General features: G+C 36.2%; 1 protein-coding gene across 7 annotated transcripts in view; it reads left to right on the top strand.

Annotated features, from left to right (window-relative positions):
- The window catches only part of LOC113186545 (TLE family member 4, transcriptional corepressor), a 132211-nt gene that overhangs the window by 22861 nt on the left and 83938 nt on the right, over positions 1 to 25412 (top strand). For 4 of the 7 annotated variants that reach the window (XM_026394011.2, XM_026394010.2, XM_026394013.2 and 1 more), the window contains exons 5-6: positions 8673 to 8735; positions 22877 to 22951. In XM_026394011.2, the coding sequence (XP_026249796.1) occupies positions 8673 to 8735; positions 22877 to 22951 (138 nt within the window). The remainder of the gene's footprint in view (positions 1 to 8672; positions 8736 to 22876; positions 22952 to 25412) is intronic. The other 3 variants (XM_026394015.2, XM_026394014.2, XM_026394016.2) reach the window with 1 other exon arrangement.

Raw genomic sequence — 25412 nt, 5'->3', positions numbered from 1 at the left:
GTAGTGGGTCTAATTCCTATGGCTACTGAAGGACAATTGTATATTTTAAAAGTAACAATATAGGAACACAAGTAGATGACAGTAGTTTCCTTTACTTTTAATTTTTTTCAACTTGGTAGTGGATTATTAAAAAAAAGGAAGTGAAGCAAAAGTAGAAGCCTGATTACAGAGAAAATGGTATTATTTTTCTGATCATAAAGAGCTCTCAGTCTGTGGTACTGAACTTCTTTTTTTCTTTTTTTTAAAATATTTTTTAGTTGTAGTTGGACATGACACTATTTATTTATTTATTTATTTATTTTTTATGTGGTGCTGAGGATTGAACCCAGTGCCTCGCATGTACTAGGTGAGCACTGAACCACTGAGCCACAGCCCCAGCCCCCTTCTTTTTTTGTATTTAATTTCTTAGCCTGCCCCAGGTGGCTTTCTGTACTGTATGTGAATCACATTTTGTGAGCCATGAAAGAAGAATTAGGATTGGATGAGGATTCAGTTAGTGTATGCCCACTTTTGTGTGAGATGTAGCACCCCCAAAACAACAACAACAAATAGAAAGGAATTAGTTTGCTCTTGGTAAAACTTCCCCGTTAGGAAACTGTCCAATAGTGAGAGTATTCACATAGGTTTGTCAGGGACAGTGAGGAGGCAATTTGTGTATCAGGATATATATGTGGGATGTTGAATCAGGTTATCTGCTGCCCAGGGATGAAGCAGTAAGTGGTTCCTGTAGCAATTCCTGGCTTGTTCTCTACAGATGTTATACTGCAGCTGTCCATGGCTGCCCAAGCCTTACTCTCATGGTCCAGGTTTTGAACTGAGTTAGTAAGTATGATCTGGGTCTGCACATACTACAGTGGGTATAGTTCCTGATATATACCTTGAATTAGTGGAACTGATCTTTAACTTTCTGTGAGCCCAGTGATGCTATAGCATGACTAGGGTCTTTCCTTGGGCTGTTACAAATCATCAAATTGGTTCACTGTAGGTCCCATTCTAGAGATTTATTCTGAACTCTGCATATAAAGTGCTCTCTCTGTGTGCTTTATGAACACGTACACTGAATTCCAGTGACTCAGGTGCTCAGTAATCCTGTATAAATAATTTTAGAAAGGAGATTGAACTGAGATCCTTCATTTTGTTTTCATAAGAATTGTGGTCTGCTCCTAATGAGAAAAGGAACAAAGTGATCAGAAGGTGGAGATAAAAAGTGTCTAGTTGCTTCCCTGTATATGTAGGTATTCTTAATGAGAACTTGTTAAGGTCCATCAGTCTGGGTTGTTATGTTTGTTTGTTTCATTTGTTTTGGGTGGTACTGGTGATGGAATCCAGGGGCTAGCACTTGCATCCCCAGCCCTTTTTTATTTTTTAATTTGAGACAGGGTCTCCCTAAGTTGCTGAGGCTGGTCTCGAACTTGTGATCTTTTTGCCTTAGCTTCTCAAGTAGCTTGGGATAATAGGCATGCGCCAGCTTTAGTTTGTTTTGGTTTATTCTTATATCCCAGGTTCTCCATCTTTAGACATTTTTCACATCATTTTGATCGCATGTATCATGTTGGGAAAAAATCAAGATGATCTCCATCTACTGTGGACACAAGGAGTATATGTCCCATTTACTGTGGCTAAATATGAAAATACTTAATTGTAAATGAACATTCAAAGATACCTGCACATTTAAAAAGAGGGGAGTAACAGGGGATAGGGAGAGACACAGAGAGAAAGATGGCACATCTGAGCTGGGGAGAGTGGGAGCATTCCAGTGCTCAAGAGAGAGGAGAAAAAACAAAGTGGCTGTCGGCTTGCTAGGGCACATGGGCAGAGGAGTTCTGAGGAAAGAAACATTTGCAGACTTGGGTATCTTACGAGTAGTTGGGTTCTCTGACTAGTTCCACTATGTTTTGTGAACGCCAAAGTTAAATTTACCAGAGAAGTAATTTTCTTTGCCTAATTACAAATAACATCCCTTTTTCCCCTCCCAATCTTTTTTTCCGTTTTTCTCGCCTCTCCTTTTTGGTGGAGTGGAGTAAATCACCATAGGATGAGTTATAGTGTTTTTCTTGAAACTGGAGAACTGAATTGATTTGATCTTGTCTGAGTAATTATGGATGCTTGACAGCTTTCTCAACTTTGATAGTTTATCATTTTCTTCATCAGTTTTCACACTGGAAGAATATTAAAACCCAATAATAAGGGCCCAGATGTATGTAGGCACTATTTTAGATTTGCCTTAATGAAATACTTTCTAAAAAGGTCACCTGGTAAAAAAGGAAGGGTCACTATTTTTTAGCCATTTATAAATATCCATCCACAAAATACCTCTACCTTTTGGGATAGTTTGGAATAATTTCGTGAAATGTAGGTATGCTGGGATACTTTTTTGAAGAACATTGCCTTGCATATTCCTTTATGAGAACCATAAGCAGTAGCACCATATATCCTGTTAGGACAAACAGAGTACTTCTGTATATTCAGTTAACTGAGCTGGAGACTGGGTACTTTAGCATACTTAACATGAGTAAAATAACATAATTAAGAATTCAAAACACAAACTTTTTTGATACTGCTGGTATTACCCTCAGTAGTATCATTGTTTTAGTTAATCTCATTGGTGTAGAAGTTAAAAAAAAATGGAATTTTCTTATCAAGACAACACTAATTGAGCACTCCATAAATGATACTCTTTCTCACTGCAGGAAGTGGGACAGGCAGAGCTTTAAAAAACAGCGTTAATACTTTGCACAAAGTTTCAGTAGATTTAACCAGTCTTTTAGGAAACTGATAGATGTCCTGTTGTTAAAATGTTCCTTATATGATATTACTTCATTTTATTATGCAATCTTAAATATATTACATAAAAATAAGCACTTGAACTCTAAAGTAAAATTTAGGACATTTGATTTACCAATTTGTTAGTAATGCTGACAGTACTGTTGGTCTAAATCTCTCAGCCTAGACTGATTTTTTAAAAATGTATTGTTATGCTTGAATTTGGGACCCCCAAAAGACCACCAGAGACCAAGATCCGATGTAAGCAGCAAAAGAGGTGTTTATTGCGAGCTAGCTTGGTCCTCCGCGCACACACAGCAACAGGTGACGCTGAGAGGCCCCGAGCCCAGAATTTGCAGTAGTTTTATACATTCTTTGGAGAAGGCAGGGACACCCACATACATCATAGCATCTCTTAGCAAATCATCACACACCACGGGAAAATCAAATAACAACTCTAAAACATGATTAGCGTATCAAGTGGTGGGAAAGAATCTGGAAAGAATTATTGGTTAGTTCAAGGGGTTGATGTACTTAAAATTGATTGGTTTAAATCGTGAGGATGTCACAAGGGGGGTACGTGCCAAACTGCAGGGCTTCTAGTTTAGGTATTGGTCACCACACCTAGGTGGGGGCCATCTGGAATTTCAAATATTTCGATATCTTGGCCTATCTTAGGTGATCACCATCTGCGGCTTTTCCTAGAACTGTTTCCACAGAGCTTTTCTGTGGTACTTTCCTGACTTTAGGACTACAGTAGGTCAGAGGTTAAGTTTGAGAGCACAATGAGGTCCCAAGTAGAATGAGATTGCTTAGGTCTTTCAGTATAAAATTTGTTTTATAAAGTTTAAGTTTGATGGCAAGGTAAATATTGAGTTTTTAGTTGTGTTAGCTTGCTGTTGCCATAACAAAACACCTGAGATAATTAACTTAAAAGAGGAAAGGTTGGTTTTTGGCTCAGAGTGTTGGAGGTTTTAGTACAGGATTGGCTCTGTGGGTTTTGGGCCTATTCAAGGCAATATATCATGGTGGGAATCACATGGTGGAATAAAACTGCTTACTTATGGATTCTAGGAAGTTAAAAAAAAATGGGAAAGTTCGGGGTCCCAGTATCCCCTTATCTCCTTCTAGGGCATGTCTCCAGTGACATAACTTCTGTCCTGTAGGCCCCGCCTCTTTAAGATTTCACTACTTCTGGATAGCTCCACAGGTTGGTAACCAGACCAAGCCTTTAACACATGGGCCTTTGGGGAACACTTATCCAAACCATAGCATCAGTTTAGAGTAATATTACTACTTCAATATTTTCTCTTATTTCTAGTCTGGACTTTTAGAAAAGAATGAATTTATTAGTACTCTGATTAATAATCTAGGGTTAGGCAAGATTAGTTTTCAAAGATGCATAGGTTCTTCAGAAAGATTGGAATAAATCAAGATAATTTATTTTTCTGGTGAAATAAATTTTAAAAATGTAAGAGAGTTCTTCAGTGGTGAAGTATGGGAGAAGGTTGCAAAATTTATTTGTGCTTATTCCCAAAAGGATTTCAGGCAGGGTGAGTAGGAATTTTTTATTTTTTAAGTGATTATATATATTGGGTGAGTGTATATTTTTGATAAACATTTAATAAAAAGATTAATCTTTTAAAAATTTTTTGGCAAAGAAACCTACTATAGAATATAAATTAATGGTAGAATGTTATTTGTCAAAAGTGTTTTCCTTAAATTGTATTTGCTCTTTTTTTTAAGCTGACTGCTGAAATGGTTTCCTAATAATGCTTTATTATTGATTTATTTCAACAGTACATATTTAGAAATGTTGTTCCTGTTTCAACAAGAGTCTAAAAACTTTATGAAACATTTTTTAAACAGATATTTGGTGTTTTTTTGTTCAATTTTTGGGGATTGAACTCGGAGGTGCTTTATCACTAAGATACATTCCTAGCTCTTTTAAATTTTATTTTTGGACAGGGTCACCTTAAGTTCCCAAGGTTGACATTGAACTTACTATTGTCCAGACTCAACCTCCTAAGTCACTGGAGTATAGGTGTGCATCACCATAATTTTTGGATATGTTTCTTTGATTGCTAAAATTGTATCATACTTTCTCTTAAGTTTATTATGTTATTTAAATAGGTTTTTTTTTAGAAAGAATGTATATAGGCATAAATAATCGAAATAAAAATTAGGTTTTTATTATATCAGGTCCATGTGAAGGATTCTAATTGAATTCAGGTATAGTCTTGACTAGTTTTTTTGTTTTAAATAACTAGTGTAATTTATAAGGGAAATACATATGTGATATTGTGTGCCTTACACTTTGTTACTTTTTAATCTGTTGAGCAGCATTCTTTTTGGTGCATGAGATTACTTTTTTTATGATGTAAGGTAGTTCATAAATTTTCCAATAATTCTTAAGTACTGAAGTATGAATAAAGAGGAATGAAATATTCTTCATGGTGTTTTCTCAGTTCATTACTGACTGGTCATGCTACTGTTCCACTGTCTGTCTTCACTTTTGAGTTAGCCTGTTGGCATTCATGTGCCAGGTGTTTAGTGAATGGCCAAAGGATTTTCATAGAATGCTTTTTGTTGTTGTTGTTACCTTTTCCTAAGATATTTTGTCCAAACTGAGTTTTTTGTTTGTTTTTAAACAGGGATGGTCATTTTTTTATATTCTTTTTATTGGAATATGATGTAAAGGTAGATAAGTAGAAAGAGAAGATAGAATGATGGTGAGTTGAGGGTAGAAAACGTATCACTTTTTTTCTTTTAAATGAATATATCTATAGATAGGGGAGGACATAATAGCATTGTCAAAAATTGTGAATATATTTGACAAAGTGTGACTGCCAAAATGAGTTTTTTGTTTATACTTGAACATAAACAATTATCCTTTCATTGAGGCCATTAATGCTATTTTGGACTACTCTGAATCTAAAGGCAATAGTTTAGTAGTGTCCATAAAGCACTGAATACCATTATAACATCGAGTAACCCTAACAGCAGTTATGTCAGAATCTCTTCCTGTGTAAATGGGCTATCTGTGAATATACTTGCTCAGGGATGCATGACCCACATTACCTATAAATTTGATTGGAAGCTACAGAGCTGGCATAGGCTGATGGATAGCAGATTAGAGCCCTGATTAACCATGTGATTCGAAGGCTGGGAATATATTGTCTAAGCAAGATTCATCAGATGCAATCAGAATTTCAAGTGGTCAGATGAAATTCAAATATGTGTTGTGGCTTTTCCTCCCCTAGTGCTTTTCCTCCTTGGTTGCCTTTTTTTTTTTTTAACTTCTCATTCCCCAAAGCTGAAAAATACTTCTTTGATGAATCTGCTCCTTACCCTAAAGCTGTCTGTCTGTTATTCATCAGAAAGCAGGTCGCAGTTCAGTGAGCAGAAGAAAAGATTTTAATAGAAGCTGTGCCAAGGGCTGTAATGCATCATTTTAGGGCCCTAATTACATTACAATGACAAATATCAATGGTGACAACAGCAATAACCTACATCCTTTAATGGCTGTGCTAGAAAAGGAGTTTGGGCCCCATGCCATTAGATTAGACTCAGTTTCAAAACATAGGCCATTAGAAGTGTGTGTCCACAGTATTATTGGCTGATCGCTGAAGCCCAGTGGAAAGGCTTGTAAATAAATGATGCCTCCCTAAAGCTGGGTCCTGTGGGACAAAAGAGGCAAAATTAGATGACCATGCAAGCAGCAGTGTTTCCGAGGCAACTTTAGCTTTCAAAGTGAGGAATGACCTGCTTAATTTTATGAAATCACACACACATCTCACCCCACCCCCCACTGCCAATTAGCCTGACTATGAAAATCTATTGGCATGACAACTTAAATAAATTAAGAAAGTCTTTTAAATACAAGAAGACCTTTAAAGGAAAAGTTCCTTCTTTTTGTTTTGTTTTGTATATATGTTAACATATATGATTTAGGTTTTTCTCTTTTTTATACTGTTTTTAAGAAAATGTAGAATTTTTCTTTAAATAGTTGGTCAGACTTAAAATAGCCTAGATCCAAACTTAAGGAACCAAATACCTTTTTGGTCTTTATTTTGCCAAATGAGTAAGTTTCTTGAGTAGATTTTATTGTCTAGGTTATGTAGGCAAACTAAAGAACTCAGTTTTCTTGTGGGCCCACACATTTTTCAACCCTCCTAGCAAGGGACTATTTTATTTATGTAAACAACATAATGAGGAAAATATGCTTGGCAGATGGTTCTAAGAATTAGAATCATCAGTTTGGTCTGCCCCAAAGTGTCTCATTATCTTTTATTCTCTCCCCCTCCACCTTTCCCTACAAAAAGCTTAACAGCCAAATGCCTTTGAGATGTATTGCTTTTAGTCTTCTGACTGCCACTCTATTTTTTTAACTCACCCTGGAATTTCACCCCATATCCACTGTGGTATTTTTGTCCAGGTGGAGAGTGGTTTGGTGATTCCCATTGCATCTTTTCATGGTGGTTTAAGCATTCTTAAAGGATGGCTAAGTGCTCCATGGGGCTAGTGCAGTAAATTAAATCGGGTCAGCACAGTTGGGTCCTTATTCACTGCTGCTTATTGGAGTTGGGTTTTTGTCCATCCTTTTAGGAATGCAGGCCAAAGTGGAAAGCTTGCTTTGAAACTTCATGGTGAATTTGTGTTTTCTGTTGGCTGGCAAAGTTTTTAAGGTGTTGGCATTTAAAAAGATTGCATAGCTGCAAAGTCAAAAGGGTTGCTGATGAAAGAAGGAAGCCTAGATTGCACAAGTAGAGTGTCACTGTCATTCTGGTAATGACTTAGCAGGAAAAAGAGCATTTTTGCCCTCTTATAAAATGAGGAACTGACCCTAGATGGAACCTATTTTAAGAATGTCTCAGGAATAGTAATTGGTTAAGGTTTTTTGGCTTTCAACGCTTCTTCCTCTCGTATTCTGTACCCCATCATTAAAATATAAGCTATTTTGTATGTATGTCTAAAAAAACTATTTGCTAAATTAAACAACATATCATCCAAAAGTACAAATTAAGATGAACATTGCTTAAATTTGAGTAGCTTTTTATAAAAAACATGTAGTGGTAGTATTTTTCTGCTTCTTAAACTTCTTGTCACATCATGATGGTATGAGGTTTCTGTATTTCCTAAAAGTGTTATAGAATAAATTCTGATTTCTGACAATCTTGGGACTTTTGCAGATGGACAGTAAGAAGATAAGGTTCCCAAGATTATTCCCTACATAGACTCTGATTACTTTCTGCCAAGTATAGTAAGATGTTAGCATGTTTCCAAACCTCTACCCACTGAATACCCTGATGGGACACATTTGGAAATTTTTACTATGGTTGAAAGCATCTCATTCCTCAACAGTTTATAACTAAGAATCTGAATTAATCAAATTACTTGGTTGCTTGGGTACTCCTCTTTGAGGAGGTTGGAAGTTTAGGTATAAAATCCCAGTGCTCCTGTTTAAAAGTAAAGGCCACAAATGTAGCAATCCAGTGAGTTAGTAATGGAAAGTGTTGGGTTGTAGGAAAGATGTTTATCATGTAAATGCTTAAAGACTTAGTTTTATGAGAAACATAAGAATGGGCAAGGATCATGATGAAGCTTTTGAAAACTGATTTCTACTAATGAAAATAAACTTCTTTTTATATTGCCTTGGTCTTTGAAGGTTAACTTTTAAGGTACATGCTGGTTAATAAATTGTGCTATTTATGTGGCACTGTTATCACTGCCTCCTTTTAATGGGCTCGCTGACAACAGTTTTCCTCTTAGGAAATAAATACTCAAGCCAGAGTATAAAGTGTGTTTTAATATCATCCTGTTAATTTTTCAAGAATTGGTAATCAGCTGACTGTTCTCTTTATTGCTATTCTGTTTTTAAAATTTTATTTTTATTTTTTATTTTGCAGGCAGAGATTGTCAAGAGGCTGAATGCTATCTGTGCACAAGTCATTCCTTTTCTGTCCCAAGAGGTAAGGTAGTTGATTTTAGGCACTGGACTGGAAGTTGGCATTTTAGTGATTCTTTAAAGAAGACATTGTGGAACTGACTCTGGCCTTGCCAGTCTCTTAGTATTTGTATTTCACATTTCTAAGATACAGTGTTCTCGTTCCAACTTCTATACCTTATTAAAATTCAGTGGAGTGTAATTTAAATGTGTTTATATAATGTGATATTTTCTAATGTGCTAAGTAAAATTCAATTGTTAAAATATTTTGCTGTCATTATATGATGTAGTGTTTCTCAAAATTATGCTTGTTTATCATAATGGCATCTAATAGGAAAGATGGAAAAATTGCCAGGAAGACAAGAGCTTGTTCTACCTTCCTTGTCACTAGCCATTAAGAATCTTTACAAGACATATCAAACGGAAACATAGTAAACAAATGAATGTAACTTTTGTCTATCTGTTTTTAAAAAGTTATTTATTCTTACCTAAGTCTTTATATTATCTGTGTATCTGGGAAAAGATATTCAAGATGGACTCAGTGGACTAGTTTCTCTGAGTGCTTTCACTTTCATCAAAATTAGGTTTTGTTTAAGGGGCCTTCACACATTGCCAAGACCTGGCATGTGGCTCACTAGTTTTGTCTTGCTCCTAACCATTAGGGGAAGTGCACATTATTGACAGATGCCTCTACCTTCTCTTTCTGTCTTTGCTTGCTTGCTTTTGGTAGTTATAAAGTTTAGGTGAGAGTATTGGAAAGAGATGATTTTTGCTTCTGGATAACTTAACCTTCCTTTCCTTGAGTAAGATGAGCTATAAGGAGGAAGAACTACTAACAGAGTACCCTGCATGCTTTGTTTTGGGGCTCAGAAGGTATTGAGCACATTGCTTCCACTTTTTCAGTTGTGTCAGCCTGTTGTGTCATTGCTTTTCAGAAGAGCTGTTCATCCACCTGCCTACTAGTGGCCATGTGCTGATGTTAGCATTAACATTATTTGAGCATGCATGTGTATTGTGGATATATGGATTGCTATTTGTGACTTCCTTTTTGGTCTGAACTGGGTTGGACATCAACCATGAGTATCCTTAATTGAGCATATATTGGGAAAGGGCACACATATTTACAGCCTTACCTAACTCAAGAATCTTTTGGATCACAAAAAGCAAAGGCTCTATTGCCTTTTTTCCCTTGTTGCTGTGACCACAAAACTATCACCAGTCATATCCCAATTTACCTATTTTTACTTAGGGTTTTCTTGTGTTTGGATTAGATGGCAAGTTAGTAAGAGTTGTTAAGGAGCATATTTTGGATTTCTTTAGGAAAGCCAACTACCGTTTACTTGATTCATAGTAGTATGTATTTCTTTAAGCAGCTCAGCTTTATGAAGATAGAAGTAGGAAGCATGTGTGATCCAGGGAACTGTAACCGGGATGGAATTTCATACCCCAAGGCAGCAGGAAAAAGTTAGAATTATCCCCAGGGTGGTATTAGACTAGGCCTCTGCAGGTACAGACCCCTATGTATAATTACTGAAAAAGCTTTGGTTTCCATGGCATTTCTGCAGGATATGTGGATTATGTTCAGAAATGGAAGGAGGTCTTGGGGGTTGGTGGAGCTGATTTGCCAGTAAGTTGTTTTCCCACATGAGTTATATGGTTTGTGTGAGCAAGCCCAGTAGGAATGGAATGTGTAATGGTAGTGGTGCTGAGCAAGACTGGACTGGAATTAATTGGCTAAGGAAGTTGTACCTGTACAGGAAAACGTAGGGAAATACTGGTAACTCTTTTGTTCTTCAGACTAGGAGAGTAGGTGTCATATTCTGACCATTTATTTATTTCCCCAGTGCTTTGACATTTCTTGGTTGAAATCTTTAATTCATATGTAATGTCCTATGTCAAGATTTCCTAAATCTTCATGCTGTACATAACTTTTCTTCTTTTTTCTTTGTATTTAATTTGCTCTTTTTCTAGTTCCTTAGATGTATGTATATTTTTAAATATGTGGGCTACAAATGTTTTTGCTCCTGTCAAATCTGGTCCTTTCTGATGTTTTGTGTCTGAACATTGCCCACCTTGTTTCATTTTCAGGGCATTCTGTGAGCATTAGACTCCTCAATTCTTCCCTGAGGCCAGATGGACTGTAATCTGGAGGGAGTGGGGGAGGCAGGTTATTAGAGGAAGATGAATTCTATTTCCTGTCTCTTCAGAGGCATGGAAAATCACTCTTGCATGGCTGCAGGCGTCACTCAGTGCCAGGACTGAAGGCTCTTAATCTGATCTTTTAACACCGGCTCTCTGTGTGACAGTTTCACTGCCAAAACAGCAGCTGTGGCATTAGAATTTATTTTAAAATGTTTTTATTTAAAAATTAAATGATCTATTTAGAAAATAGCAAAACATTCTCTGAAGACTAGTGCATAAGCTATAGGACAGTGGTAAGTGGGATTTTGAGCTCCTAAAAGTCAGGCTTTTGGGAGTTTGTCAGGAACAAGAGGTAAATTTACATCTAGGTGAAATCTGTTTTTAATTAAGCCCCCAAATGCTGATTAATGTACTTGCACAGTATTGTTTGTTTGTGGTTTACCATATTCTTTAAATTTGTGTGCATGTGTGTGTGTAGCGTATGAAATGACTACTGTTAAATAAACTTAGTTTTTTAAGACTTTTTTCTTCAGATGTGTAATTGTAGCTCAAAAGTAGTTGACCAAGGTGTCTATATATAAAAATCACAGAAAATTTTTTTTATTAAATTTCACTCTAACATTAAAAAATTATAGCGAATATATTTTAATGTTGTACTGTTGCACCTTACATATAACTACTTTCAAAGTCCTAGTTCTAGGCATTACACAAAAGATATTACTAACTCTTGTCATTAAAAGTGAAGATCCATCACTTAAAATTTCACAGGATTTCTAATATCAGAATTTAGAGAAACCTTACCTCATCTGTCTGAAGCTGTTCTTTTCTCCACTTACTTTTGGCTGTTAGGAATGGGTAAGATATATTCTTCTGTTGTCAATTTTTTTCTTAAAAAGGCACCTGTCAAGGTAGTAAGTATGGGAAGCTTTTCTCTTAAGTTGGGTCTCATTAGCAGGAGAACTATAAATAATCAAGTTGGCATTTCCATAAACAAGAAATGTGGGGATGATGTCAGTCAGATCTGGGTCAAGTTCTGGTCTCTTAAATTGGATGGCTTACTCTTTTAACTAAGCTAAGCTGTGTGACCTTTAACAAGTGATTTGCCTAAGTCTCAGTTTCCTCATCTATAGGATGACATTAATAATATCATGGAATGCATTCAGTGACTGTGAGGATTACTTGGGATTATACCTGAGCAGTTTAGCACATAGAAAGCACCACTTGCCACAGCAAGTCTTCACTACCACAGCAAGTTTTCACTGCCACAGCAGTACTGGCTGTGGCAGTGAAGACAGAGCTCTTAGTTCCTTTTGGGAGTACCTTGAACCAGCCCTCCCTCCCCATTTTGGAAGAATATGAATTGGTTATCTTCCTTTTTAATATCCTTTTTTTTAAACTTTTTTTTTTAAGTTGTCAGTGGACCTTTAGTTTGTTTGTTTATATGTGGTGCTGAGAATTGAACCTGGTACCTCACACATGCTAGGCAAGTGCCCTGAGCCACAACCCCAGCCCTAGTATTCTTCTTTTAGAGGGAAAAAGTAAAAGTGACTCCAGGATCTGAACAAGCTGAAAATCTCAGTGTAGTTTCATTAGTGATTTCAAGATATAGCTTGTAGAGCCTTAGTCCTTTTGGGTCCTCAGCAAAATTTGAGAATGCCAGTAAATATTGTCTTGGCCACCCCTACCCCATTCAAGGAACATACCTTTAAGGTGATTCTAATGTGGATTGAAAACTCTGCATCACGATGGCACCACACACCATGGCAGTAGGGACAGCATTTCAACTGATTTGAAATTGGATCAGTTGTGCCATTTACTGGCTTTGTGTTAGGAAGTTTGATCTCTTTAAGCCTTAATATTTCAATGGAATGAGGAGAATAAACCCCATCTTTATAGTGTATATTATAGTTTTAATGTTAAGTACCTGGCATAGTAAATACCCTCTTTTCTGCCCTCCTTTCCTATTGTACTTTCAGGGAAATGGATTCTATTCCAAGTTATTTTGGTCCTAAGACATTGGAGAGGAAGAAACTTAGTAAAAACTGAGAAGCTCAAGGTAATCTTCCAGAATGAGGTGGCTATTGGTCTTCCTGGGAAGTTTGCTAGGTCTTGCAGCTCCAGCAGTAGGCAGTTAGCTTTATTACAGATCCAACTTGAAGAAAGAAGGGAATTTTTTTTTTTAAGTCAGTGTTTATACTAACATTAATTTAAGTTAAATATTGGGCACATTATTTGCAGTTCTGTTTTAGGGGACAGTTGTTTTTTTGGATACTCCTTTTTCTTTATAAGGTTCATTGTTGAGCAGACAGAGTATGTGTGTTCCGTATAGTTGAAAGTCTTTTCCTCAAGATACAGTAGTGTTTTTCAGAAACTTGTGGCCCTGATTAAAGAGTTATAGAATTCATTGGAAGAGCTATATTATGTGAGAAACAGTGTGATAAGAACCTGAAGTTAGGGAAACTCAGGAGCAAATCCTGGCTGGGCCACTTGCTTCCTTTGTGACGTTGATCAGAATACTTAGTTTTTCTGGGCCACAGTTTCCTCATCCTTGTATAGGGATGCCACATAATAGTGTTGTTATATGAGGTTTAGTGATAACGTGAAGGACCTGGCTGGATATTTGGCTGCTTTGACAGAGATCAAAGGAATAGTAGTTAATCGAGATAAAAACTTGTTTCTCTTTCTCGTAACAGTTGGCCTAGAAGCACCTATGGCTCATTTGGCAATTCTAGGATGTTTTGAACTCATTTGGCAATTCTAGGATGTTGTTAACTCAAGTTTTGTATTGATGTTCATTGTCCCTAACATCACATGTCCTGCCCCAGCCAACAGGAAGAAGAAAGGAGGAAAGGGCATATTCCTTTTAAGGGCATGATGTGAAAGATCCTCTCATTTCTTGACCCTTGGCAATGTTCAATACCTTGGTTATCTATCTACAACCAGCTGCAAGGACACTTGGAAATTTAGTCTTATCTGAGTAACTGATATATCTACATAAAACTTAAGAAAAAGGGTCTTAGGAGATAACTAAAAAACTTCTACACACAGTGGTATGCACAAAATGAAAGTAATGGTGATTGTTATTGTCATTGTTAATGGTGTGTTACATGATAAACACTTTTTAGCAGAACTCTTAAGATGTAAAATAATGCATAGCTCTTTTTATAGAAGACTCTTCCATACTTGAGTCTTTTATAGAAGACTCTCCATTCTTGGAGAAGAATCATCCATCAGATATTATTTATCATTCATATATTTACAGAGGATAGAAAGGAAACCACATGAATAGTTATGGGCTGTCTTAACAACCCACAGAGCCTATATAACTGTTCATGTTTGTGCCCATTAGAAAAAAGGAGAAGAAGAATGTACTAAGATTTCTTGAAAGATATTTCTCAGTTGAAGAGTAGATTATAGTAAATCACACATAGCCAGCTATATTGTAGTAGATTTGCTGGAAGTAAATTGCTAGTTGATAGAGAAATTGCTAAGGAAATCTCTCCTCATTTGAGGTCTTTCTTTCCTTGTGTGTGTGTGTGTATTTTAGTTGTAGTTGGACACAATATCTTTATTTTATGTATTTATATTTTTATGTGGTGCTGAGGATCAAACCCAGCCCCTTGTACATGCTAAGCAAGCGCTTTGCTACTGAGCCACAACCCCAGCCCTCACATGTATTTCTTTGTAAATATACATTGTCCTTGAACTACAGACAGTGGATTCAAATTTTTGACTATTGCCTTTCCCAAGAAATCATTGTCATTCTTGACTTTGTGGATTTTATGATGTCTTAGAAAAATTTTCTCAGGTTTATTGTTTTGCAGAGTAAAGTTTATCCACTTTAATGGCTTGAGCCATAGACCATTTTGATGCTATAGCTTGAAGTAACCTGACATATATCTATTTTTGCTGGAGAGAATAAAAAACAGAAAATGGTTTCTTACTTCCAGTGGCTTGTCTTTTGTTGTTGTTCTGGGGATTGAATCCAGGGGTACAATACCACTGAGCTACACCTCCAGCCCTTTTTAATTTTTTATATTGAGGCAGGTTATCACTAATTTGCTTAGGGCTTATTGTTGATGAGACTGGCCTTGAACTTGTGATCCTCCTGCCTTAGCCTCCCAAGTCCTGGAATTACAGGCCTGCACTACCAAGCCTGGCTCCAGTGATTTCTTAATTTCTGTTTCTTAAATCCATTGGTCCTTGTTACTCTTAAGAAATGACCTTCATTTTTAACCTTGCCATCAACTTGTGTGTAGTCATTCAGCAGTAGGGAGGGTGGACATCTGCCCCCTTCCTTACTCCTTTAATTCCATAGCTGGTTTTTGTTGTTGTTGTTCTTTGAGTTACCTGAAACAGAAGTAGAGGGCTGGGGCTGTAGCTCATCAGTAGGGCACTTGCCTCTCACGTGTGAGGCACTGGGTTCAATCCTCAGCACCACATAAAAATAAATAAAGATATGTGCCCATCTACAATTAAAAAATGTTTTTAAAAAATATTTAAAAAAAAAAACAAACAGAAGTAGAACTGTTTAGGGCTGGTGGAGGAGCCCTGTAGGTTAGTCCTCACACTGACTGTGAGAGTGGATTTGGGAACTGAGATTATAAGAGAGCAGAGATGATTTTTCCATGCATTTATTATTAGATACTTAGTTTAACAAATGAAATACAGGATTAAAATTATTCTGTTTAAACATTTAACAAGAGTTCTCTGATTATTATAATTTTTAGAATATAAAGGGAAATTAAGAGAAAAATTTCAGCCTATTTTAATTCTAATATTTATGTAGGGGAAAGGTAACATTCCAACTTGGATATTTCTTGTGCAACAGTAATTTTAACTAAGGATTTGTTTTTAGTGCCATTAGCTTCTCTAGTAAGTAGTACCAAATAGTGTGTAATCTCCCCCCCCCCAATTCTATTGTTTTGGGCACTCTATTATAGCATTTAATTGTAGAAAATAATACATGATGACCAAATAGTGATAATATGCACTTATTTGAATCACAATTATAGTAGACTAAAATTAAAATTGTCATACCAAATGATACATAAATTTCTGTTTTGAACATGCCATAAATTTGGTCCTTATAAAGTGATGGGAAACAAACTCCTCTACTGCCTCTTATGAGATACAGGTATATCTAAAATGCTATTTGGGCAACTGGGTTAATATGGTACTGAGTTTCTCTGAGCCATGTTTTGCATATATAGAATAATTGTGAAATGGAAGTTAAAAAATGTCATCAGTCACTTTCACATTGTGCCTAGGGAGGAAATGAACAAAATACAGTGGTTACATGCACTGGTGGCAGTGCTATCACCTCATAATGGCGCCAAGTTAACTCCTTTTACTGCTTGTTAACTTTGAAAAGAATCAATGATTTGTGATAACATAGTTTGATGTAGGTGAGCTTGGCTGAAATCATTGGAAATGCCCTGATAAGCATGTAGTGAAACCCCTAAGACCATCTTCAAAGAGTGTTCATTAAGTGCCAGCAGCCTGCATAGAGTGTGTCTGCTTCCCAGTTGGGGCCATTTTGTTGGTCTTGGCATAATGTGTTTTGACAGCCCTGTATATCAAAAGAATGTCATGTTGAACAATACAGATGGACTGGGGCCTTAGAGGATTTATCCTGGTCCAGATTTCTAATTTTCACATTAGGTGTGGGTATGGGTAACCTTTCATTTAAAATAGTTTTTCCCTCATACTACTGAATCCACCATCAGAGAATGTAATTCTGTCCCATGTTTCATGGTTAACTAATTGACTTACTTTACCAGATCCTGCAATTGAACAGTAATAGAGCATTTGGTGGGACTGCTGTGATGGCATTACGGGTTTTTGGACCTCAGGAAGTGAAAGATGATTCTAGGAGGTAGAACTTATTTTCCTACAGGTTTTAAATGTAGGTCTCTGTCCAGAAGCAGCAGTGCCAACTTTTATCTGCACATGTGTCGAGAAATTAACATGTGTTTAAGAAACCAACCCATTTCTTTGACTTTTAGTTAGATAGTGATTGGATTATTATTACTGCTGAAACTGAACTTTAAAGTACTTTAAGTAGTAGCCCCATTGTCCAGTATAGTAGTGGTTATGTGGATTTAAATTAAATTTAAAGTATAATAAAACAAAACATTCATTTTCTCAGTTATACTAGCCACATTATAAGTACTCAGTGTAGCTAGTGGCTGCCATATTATTAGCACAAATAGAAAACATTTCCAAGTGCAGGAAGTTATCTTGGACAACACTGAACTTATAGAGCTGATTGGACATGGCAGTGAAGAATACTCTGTCCCCCTTTGAAAATCAGAAGGCAAGTCCAAATGGTCAATTGGGAGAAGACTCTGGCAGCATATCTAATCCCATGTTCCACATCCAAAATTGCTTAGGGAACCCTGCATACACATTCATCCTCTCAGAGCTTTGTAGTTCTGAGAAGTCATACAGTTGACTAAAAGTTGGCCCAGTTAAACCTCTGGGTTGATTGGTGGTGTTGTTGTTTTGTTTTGTTTTTTAATCTAATTTTTGTGATACTAACATTTCTTTGAACACTGTCTAGGACAGGCAGACTTTGGTGTTTGGGTTTGGGTTAACTGTAAAGCTGATTTGTGTCCCCCCAAAACCTTCAATATAGTTGCAGAAAAAAGCATAGTAGAATTTTAATCTGACTTCATTTGGATTTGATCTGCTCAGCACTACTTGGTGTATTGTGTTATAGTCATATCAAATATCACTGGGAGGGTAGCTAAAAGAATGACTTCAGAGCCATTTGCACAGGGAAATGGTTGAATGACCTGAGGATGTTTAATCTGAAAGAAAGGAAACCAAAAAAAATGCCTTATGCCATTTTCAGATACTCCAAGTATACTTGTTCCCACTGAATCTGTTTTTTTTTTTTTTTCCTCTAAATTCTCCTCCATGATTCCGTGGTAATAAGTTATGGGGAGGTAGATTTCTACTCAGTATTAGATCTCATTAACTCAAAATAGAAAAAAACTTGACCTTAAGATATAGTGAGTTCTTTTCCACAGGAGGTGTTCAGGCAGAGACTGACTGACAGCTGGTTAGAGTGTGACAGAGGACATTCACCCACTGTATAGTAGTGGCCTTTAACCTGCGGTTGGTACTGGAATTCAACCATCCCAATTCCCTCACTCAGACAGTATTTAGAAGTCTGTGTGCATTTGAAAATAGACAGTCTTTTGTTTGTACTTGGTTGTTAACAATGCCTGGGGTACTACTGGCATCTGGGTCTCATGATCTCTAAAGCCCTTTGCAGTTCTGAGTTTCTATAAATGAGTAGCTTTTTATGTATATGTGGTTAATGGTTTCTATTAGCTGGGAGGGTATTCAGTCCAATTTCAGACCCAAGTGTCTTTCACTCTAGAATATTGCATTAGTTCTAACTGTTCTCCAATCTGGTTTAACTCTGCCACTCAGCTTCTTTACTAATCCAAGATCCATCTTATTAACTGCAGAACTGATAGCACTCTACTGCTTAAATTTTTTTTTATAATATCTCATTCCTACCAAGATGAAATCCAACTTCTTTTCATATTATGCAAAGCCCTTTACTGTTTGGCCTTATGTTGTAATTCTTCTCACCTTAGCCATTTCCCACTGATCTGTGGTTCTGTAGAGTACGCCACTCTGTGTGCATGTCCTCAAGCTTTGCCCTTGTTGTTCTTTTTGCATGTGTGTCTACATAAGAAGGCTCTACAGAATTCTAACCTGCCTGTCCCTCCACTCTATCCCCCTACCTGTTCTCCTTCCACCCTGCAGATACTCATTCTTTTGGGTGAAAGACACAAGCTTCCTTCTGTTTCAGGAACTGTACCCAGTCTTTTTCTTCTTTCTGAATTCTTTTTTCCCGTTTCTTCGTACACAGAACTGCAAATCCCTCAGTCTTTGTTGTCAAGTCAACTTCCTTAGGAGAATCTTCCTTAATCCCCAAGATTAGATTGATATTTCCTTGATAAATGACTGCACAGCATCATATAATTTTTCTTATGGAATTTACTAGAGACTTTTTTTTTTAGTATTATTAATCCACTGACTGTTTTTCATGATAAACTTTAAACTGAGATCATCAAGATCTGATCTAGTTTGATATTGTAACCTCAGTGTCTACCACAGTGTGGTGCATGTTAGTGTTAGGTACTTAATAAATATTTGAATGAATGAATTTTAAAAAAAGACTTTTTCCCCAAGAAGTAGGCTTGCCATTCTCTCTTAAAACCTTTGCTAGTATTTTATGTCTTATGTTACTATTATAAGATGTGTCCTGTGTCTATGAGTTCAATGAGAACCAGGACTGGTCTGTTTTGCTTTTACATCCCCACATGACAGAGATGTTAACTAATGTTAGTTATAAGAATCCTAGTTCATTTTGTATCTGTGCCTTTACTATTTCTTCCTTAACTAAAACTTTTTCAATGGGGGGAGATTTTTCTTTTTTCTCTTTTTGCTTCTCTATTGTAATAGAGTTTTTTATTGCTATTTTAATACTGTAATATTACAGTATCACATCTTTTGTTAAGCACTAAAGTATTGACATGGCAGGTATTATCATTGTACTCTCTTCTGAGAACATACATCAAACATCTGCTTTATACATGCGAGTTCCATTCCTCATTAGGTAGATTTTGATGTAATCATCATGGACTTACATTATTTTAGTCTCTTGTAGAAAAAAAAATACTTGAATGAATGCTAAAAGTAATTTTATGATGAGGAAGTAAACAGGAAAGTGATTCAGTATACAGTTTATTTAACTGGCTGTTTTTCCCCCTTCCAGCCATGCTTATATTCTTTACATCACAGTGTTTTTTAGAAAATCAGTTTTATTAAGGTATATTTACATGCCATAAAATTCACTAATCTTTTGTACAGTTCAGTAATTTTTCAGTAAGTTTATGAAGTTATACAGCTGTCACCACAATCTATTTTCTTTGTTTTAGGATTTAAAAAATCATAAATCACAATTTATTAAGGAATACAAAAATTCAATATTTTTAATTTCCTTCAAATCCTGGTCGGTCCTCCCACCCCTACCACCTCTTACCCCTGCTTATTATTATGTCCTTGGTGACATTTTATTTGGTAGTGCTAGTGGGATGTTGTCACTTATATCTGAGTGAGCAGCTTGAGCAGTAAGAATGGCAATAGGATTATTACCTTCTGCAGATTGGCTGGGACCAAAGTGGCTGTCATCACTTGTGGTGTGTTGGCAGGGGGGATAAGCAGGAAGTGGGACAGGAAATGTGATGAGGGTGGAGTAGAAAGAGAGGACAAATGGGGAAGGGGAAGAAAAGCAGAAAAGATGGTAGACATAATGGGAAAGCCATCAGGGTTCTAAGAAGATGTGAAACACTTGATGTATTTTCTGAGTCAGAGAACTTAACTATTGAAATCTGAGAATGGAAAAAAAAATGCTTGCTGGGTCAGCTTTTTGGGAATACTTCAGGCTTCTTTCTCAAGTGTTAATTTTTCTCTTTTGTGATCTTTTCACCTTCTTCCTGAGTTTTGATTTTCACACCTACCTCGTGGGTGCTTCTTTAGTCTGTGGTGTCATATGTTCGATGTGTGGTGGAGTGAGTAATGTCAGGGTGTTTCTGGCCCTTTCAGGGCACATGGAGGAGGGGCGGGAGGCTTGTTTGCCTTAGGTAGCTTCAGTTCAAAGAGTCCTTAAATAGTGAATGATTCACTAATTGTGAGTAGAAATAGGGAAGTAGAATTCTGAACTACAGGTAAAGTACAGATGCCTTATTTTAGTCTATGGCTATTGCCATCAAAGAGGAGTTGAATCATGACTCTCATTGTCATTTTAACTTTCAAGCAGGTCTCATTGGTGAGAGTTTCTGGTTTTCTCAGAAAATGTGCTTGATTTTAAAGCCGAATCACAAAGATTCCCACTGCCTAAAGCGTCTCTGCCCATTTTAGCAATAGGAATCCAGTATATGAAGCAGGAGTTGAATAAACTTAATGGTAGAGATATCCTAAGTAGAGGTATTTTTCTTATCTCTTTCTCATGTAACTATTTTTTGAATGTTTAATAAAAAAAAGTCAGTAAGATGGAGAAATGGCAGAGAAAGAGCTTAAAAATTTGAGTGAATGAATACATGAATGGAATGAATGATATGCATGTTAGATGTCTGTACAAGTGATTCTTTGTTTCAGTTTCTAGCAAGTTTTAAGTACTGTTCTTGAATATCAGAAAGCAAAAGGTAGTAAATTGTGTAATAATTTCTATCCATAATTTCACGTTAGAGTATTAAGTAAATCTCAAGAGTTTTCTTACACATTGCCTTTTTTTCCACTAAGAAAACTGTTAGGTTTTGCTATTCCAAGAACCAGCTTGACTTTAATCATGAGCTCTGTGTTCATAGTAAGTGCTTAATAAACACTGAACATGGTCAGTCTGAGTTTAGGGGAAACTGATGTTACTTTTAGTGGCCATTATATTTACTACTTCTCTATTCCTAGTTTTTTTTTTTTCCCACAGAATTTTCACTTTCTTCAGAGAAAGAAACAAATTATTCACATAGGCAAATATTTCATTAAAAGTAAGAGAATGAACAGAGATAACTGTAAGGGCTAGGATTGCTTTTTTTAAGTTCCTGTTTTGAAACTGAAACTCCTACAATTAAAAATATCAAAAGATCCCATTAAAAGCTTAAAATGCAATGATCCTAAAATTTGATGTTTTCTTTGTGAGTAGTTATAAGCACAAAATACACATTTCTGCTGAGAAACTGAAAATGAAAACATTAATTATAGATAACTATTTAAGACAGTTTTCTTTCCTACTTTGCCTAGACATTCCCACTACACAGTTCATAGGTAGAAATTGTGGTCACCCTCATTAATCTCATTTGAGGGTTTTGAAATGGGAACCAGGTAGTTCAAGGGGAATTTCACATTTAATGGATAGCTCTTTGTATGTATAAAGCAGTATGATAGTTGAGCTTCATAGATTGACTTCAAATAAGTGAAGAAAGCTAAGTTTCTTGAGATCAGCCAAAACAAGACTCTTCCATAGAGGAGTGCTTGTTTCATAGCACAGTCCTTTGGTTCTTCATTCATTAAATCTAGTTTAAAGAAGTAAAGAGACCTATTTTAGATCAAATTTGAGTCTGTAGATACTAGAATGCTCAAGTGCATTTAGTTGGAAATTATATTTACATTTTGGAGGTAGTTGTATAAGCAGTTGTATATGTCCAGATGTGAGTGCCCCCTTGCAGAGACATCTGTACTACTTGATTTTTCTAATATTATGAAAACTGCCAGTATCAGTTTTTGCCCATTATCTTTAGAACAGAATCATGACTTTTCCTGTACTATGCATCCTAATTTTTAAAAATAAATAAATTTGTAGGTTTTAGTTTTTCTGTTGAATTTAAAAGAAATACCTGACAACCTTAAACTGAGTTTTTTTGATCTCTTATGTATGCAGCACTTTATAACAAGGATTAAAACATGAACACATTTCACATTTCCAGAAGAAACATAAATGAATTCTAAATGACCTTCTAGTATTTAACAAATACCAGGAGGAGAAATACAAAAAGAAGGATATAATTAAATACAAAAAGTAGGATATAATTAAAAACTTTTTAAAATTTTTTTTTTATTTCTGTAGATAGCAAAGAGAAAAGGGGATACTAAGAAAACGAGTGAGTTGGGTTTTATTTTTTAGTACTAGTGGAAGACATTGGTCAAAGTATATCACTGACTTGAAAGTGGAATTTAAACTGATTCTACTGCATATGGGGGGGGGGGAAGCATCCTTCATAGGCGTAGTCCAGATACCTGTGGTTGATTGTTCAGTTATTCCTAACCAGTCTGCACCCAGACATACCCTAGACATTTTGTCATACATCACCTGGGCCTTATGATTGGAAATCTGGAGGCCCCAAATGCTATTTTGCATGTAATTAAAGTTAGAGGACATGTTAGGAAAAGCTGTTCTGAGTAGAAAACAAATAATTGTATTCTGTTTCTGATCTTCATTTATAGCACCAGCAACAAGTGGTGCAGGCTGTGGAACGGGCCAAGCAGGTGACCATGGCAGAACTGAACGCCATCATTGGGGTACGTGGCCTTTCCATTTTAGCTCTGATCTTAGTATTTATCAACAGTTCTCTTGCTGTCTCTAAGTTTTGTTCCACCAAAGGGGCAAAAGGCAATAGCTACCACAGAGTGATATTAAGCACTTTTCCTTAAATCTCATGTAAAATTTGATGGCCGCCTCAGAAACTTTGGATCACCTTCTCACCAATTTAAGTTGATGTTTCCGAAAATTCTCCCCTAGAGTGTTCTTTTTCATATTTCTTCCTTTTTGCATTCAGCTTCTGCTGCAGAGCTAGGCTAGGAAACAAAGATACAAATTACCCTGATGTTAAAATGATATGATTTCTTTTTATCTGTTCTCCAATGATGTGGAGTGTCTTAAAATCATTTTTAGTAAAATGTATATTTTCACATCTCCCTTACTACCTTTCCTTCCCTGTGATGAGTGGTTCTTGAGGGCTAGTGTCCATTTGTGGTACAAATAATAGATGAACTGCACTTTTTCGGAAAATCAGTGGCCCAGTTAGAAAATCATTCCTGTCAATGGTGATGTTATTGCTGCATAGAAATTCTGCTGCACTTCATGGGTTTGGGCTGTCACTTGAACTCCACTTACTTTTTTGTTCTCTCAAATTAAGGTAAAATAATCTGCTAAAATTTAGAAATAACAATAAAGGCAAGAAATCCTGGCTATAAAGTGTACTGTATACACCTCTGTTTGTGCAGATAGTACAAGCAGTTCCTTACTTTGTTTTGATGAAGACACTATTACTGTACCTTCCTCTTTCTGCCCCTCCCAAATGCTTTCTTTTGTGTGTAGATTATACACAAAATCTTCCCTCTTTTTTCCCTCAGTATATCAAACACACTTTGAAATGCTAATTATTCCATTTACTTTCATTAAAATTCAAATTGCTGAGTGAAGATGCAGATAAGGGTTGGCTGATAATCAATCTGAAGTGAAGATATTGCTTCAATTATGCCTCTGTCTTTTTAGAAGGAAATCAGAACTCTGGGATCATTGCCGCTAGTGGGGGCGCAATAGTCTGATTGTAGTTTGTTTTTAATGGGCTATTTGGATCTCTATTTTGTGTCCCTCTGACCACAAGAAAAAAATGGTACCAAATTATCGGGCATAATAAATGGAAAAGAGTAACCTTTATTTCCTCTAAATGCCCCTTGGAAAAAAGGCTGCATCTGAACAAGCCACATAGAATCAGGAATAACATTTATCATATATTTTCTGTTTTAGGTGCAGTTAGGATAGGTATTAAGAGATGAAAACATTTCATAATTAGATTTTATTTCTTAAAACTCCAGAAAACAGCAGTGCTTGAGCTTAATTGTTGAGGACATTTTTTAAAATTAAGTATATATATATACACCAACTATGCTTGCATGAAACATCCTGTGCTTGAATGTGTTGTATTCATGTTGGGATGGTCTGCATCTTTTTGTTATTAAGTCTTTCACAGGTCAGAAGTGGTAGAATTTTTATTTCACATCCACTGTCTAGTTTTATGTGTTTGCTGTATAAGGAAAAAATATACAGAGTGGTGCCTTATAGGAGAGCTTGCCAGGGTCATGTCGTAGTGTTTATCATTTTTGTGACTAGCTATAAGATAGTCATTGCCTTCCCTTACCTCTCATTGGTGGCCTTTTCTTGGAATGCTTCCTCCCCACCACCCTTTTTTGAGTCTTTTAGTGAATGTACTTGTACACAGTGGAAAGATTAAGTTAAATTAAAAAAATGCATTGTTTTGTTTTGGATGTTGTTTAAAGATATGAGGGGGAGGGTATAAAATCAAAATAAGTTCCCCTCTTTGTCACATCAAATACATTTTTATACTGTTTTCTATTTCATTTTTACCTAGTTTATTTTGAATGGGATGACAGATTGCCTTTTCTCAGGGAAATGATGGTTTATTAGATTGTTACTGGGCTACTGAAAGACATATTGTGTATATCTGGATTTAATTATTAAAATAAAGGTAGTTTAATTTTGTGATCTAAAATTTGAAGAATTAACACAGTAGAGCTACATGCTATCAAAGCAACATGTGCTGTATTGGTGGATCTTGAGGAGTTTCAAACTAATTGTATTCAGGTAGAGAATGGACTCAAAATCATATAATCTATTTTGAAAAATAGATTGCAGAAATAGACAAATGTAGCAGTTTCAGAGAACCACAAACCTTGTGAGGAAGAAAGAGCCCAGTTACAAACTCACTTGATGAATTGTTGCTAAGGTCCCTCTGTCTTTTCCATCCCTGGCAGTGTCAGTAGCTTTGAGAGTTGTAACATTTTGGAATGTTAAATGGACCAGTTGTGTATCCTCCTGGTGATGGCTGTGAGGTGCTGGTGTTTTGACTGCTAACAGAAATGATGATTATTCAGGTTTAGATTTTTTTAACTTGATTTTTAGAGTGTAGTCTGCTGTGATTTTCTGCACTGAGTGGGGAATGACAGGTTTTTCTCCTAA

The sequence above is a fragment of the Urocitellus parryii genome, chromosome 4 (genome assembly GCF_045843805.1).
Source record: "Urocitellus parryii isolate mUroPar1 chromosome 4, mUroPar1.hap1, whole genome shotgun sequence".
In the NCBI taxonomy this organism is placed as follows: Eukaryota; Metazoa; Chordata; class Mammalia; order Rodentia; family Sciuridae; genus Urocitellus; species Urocitellus parryii.
This window is presented reverse-complemented; position numbering and strand designations above follow the sequence as displayed.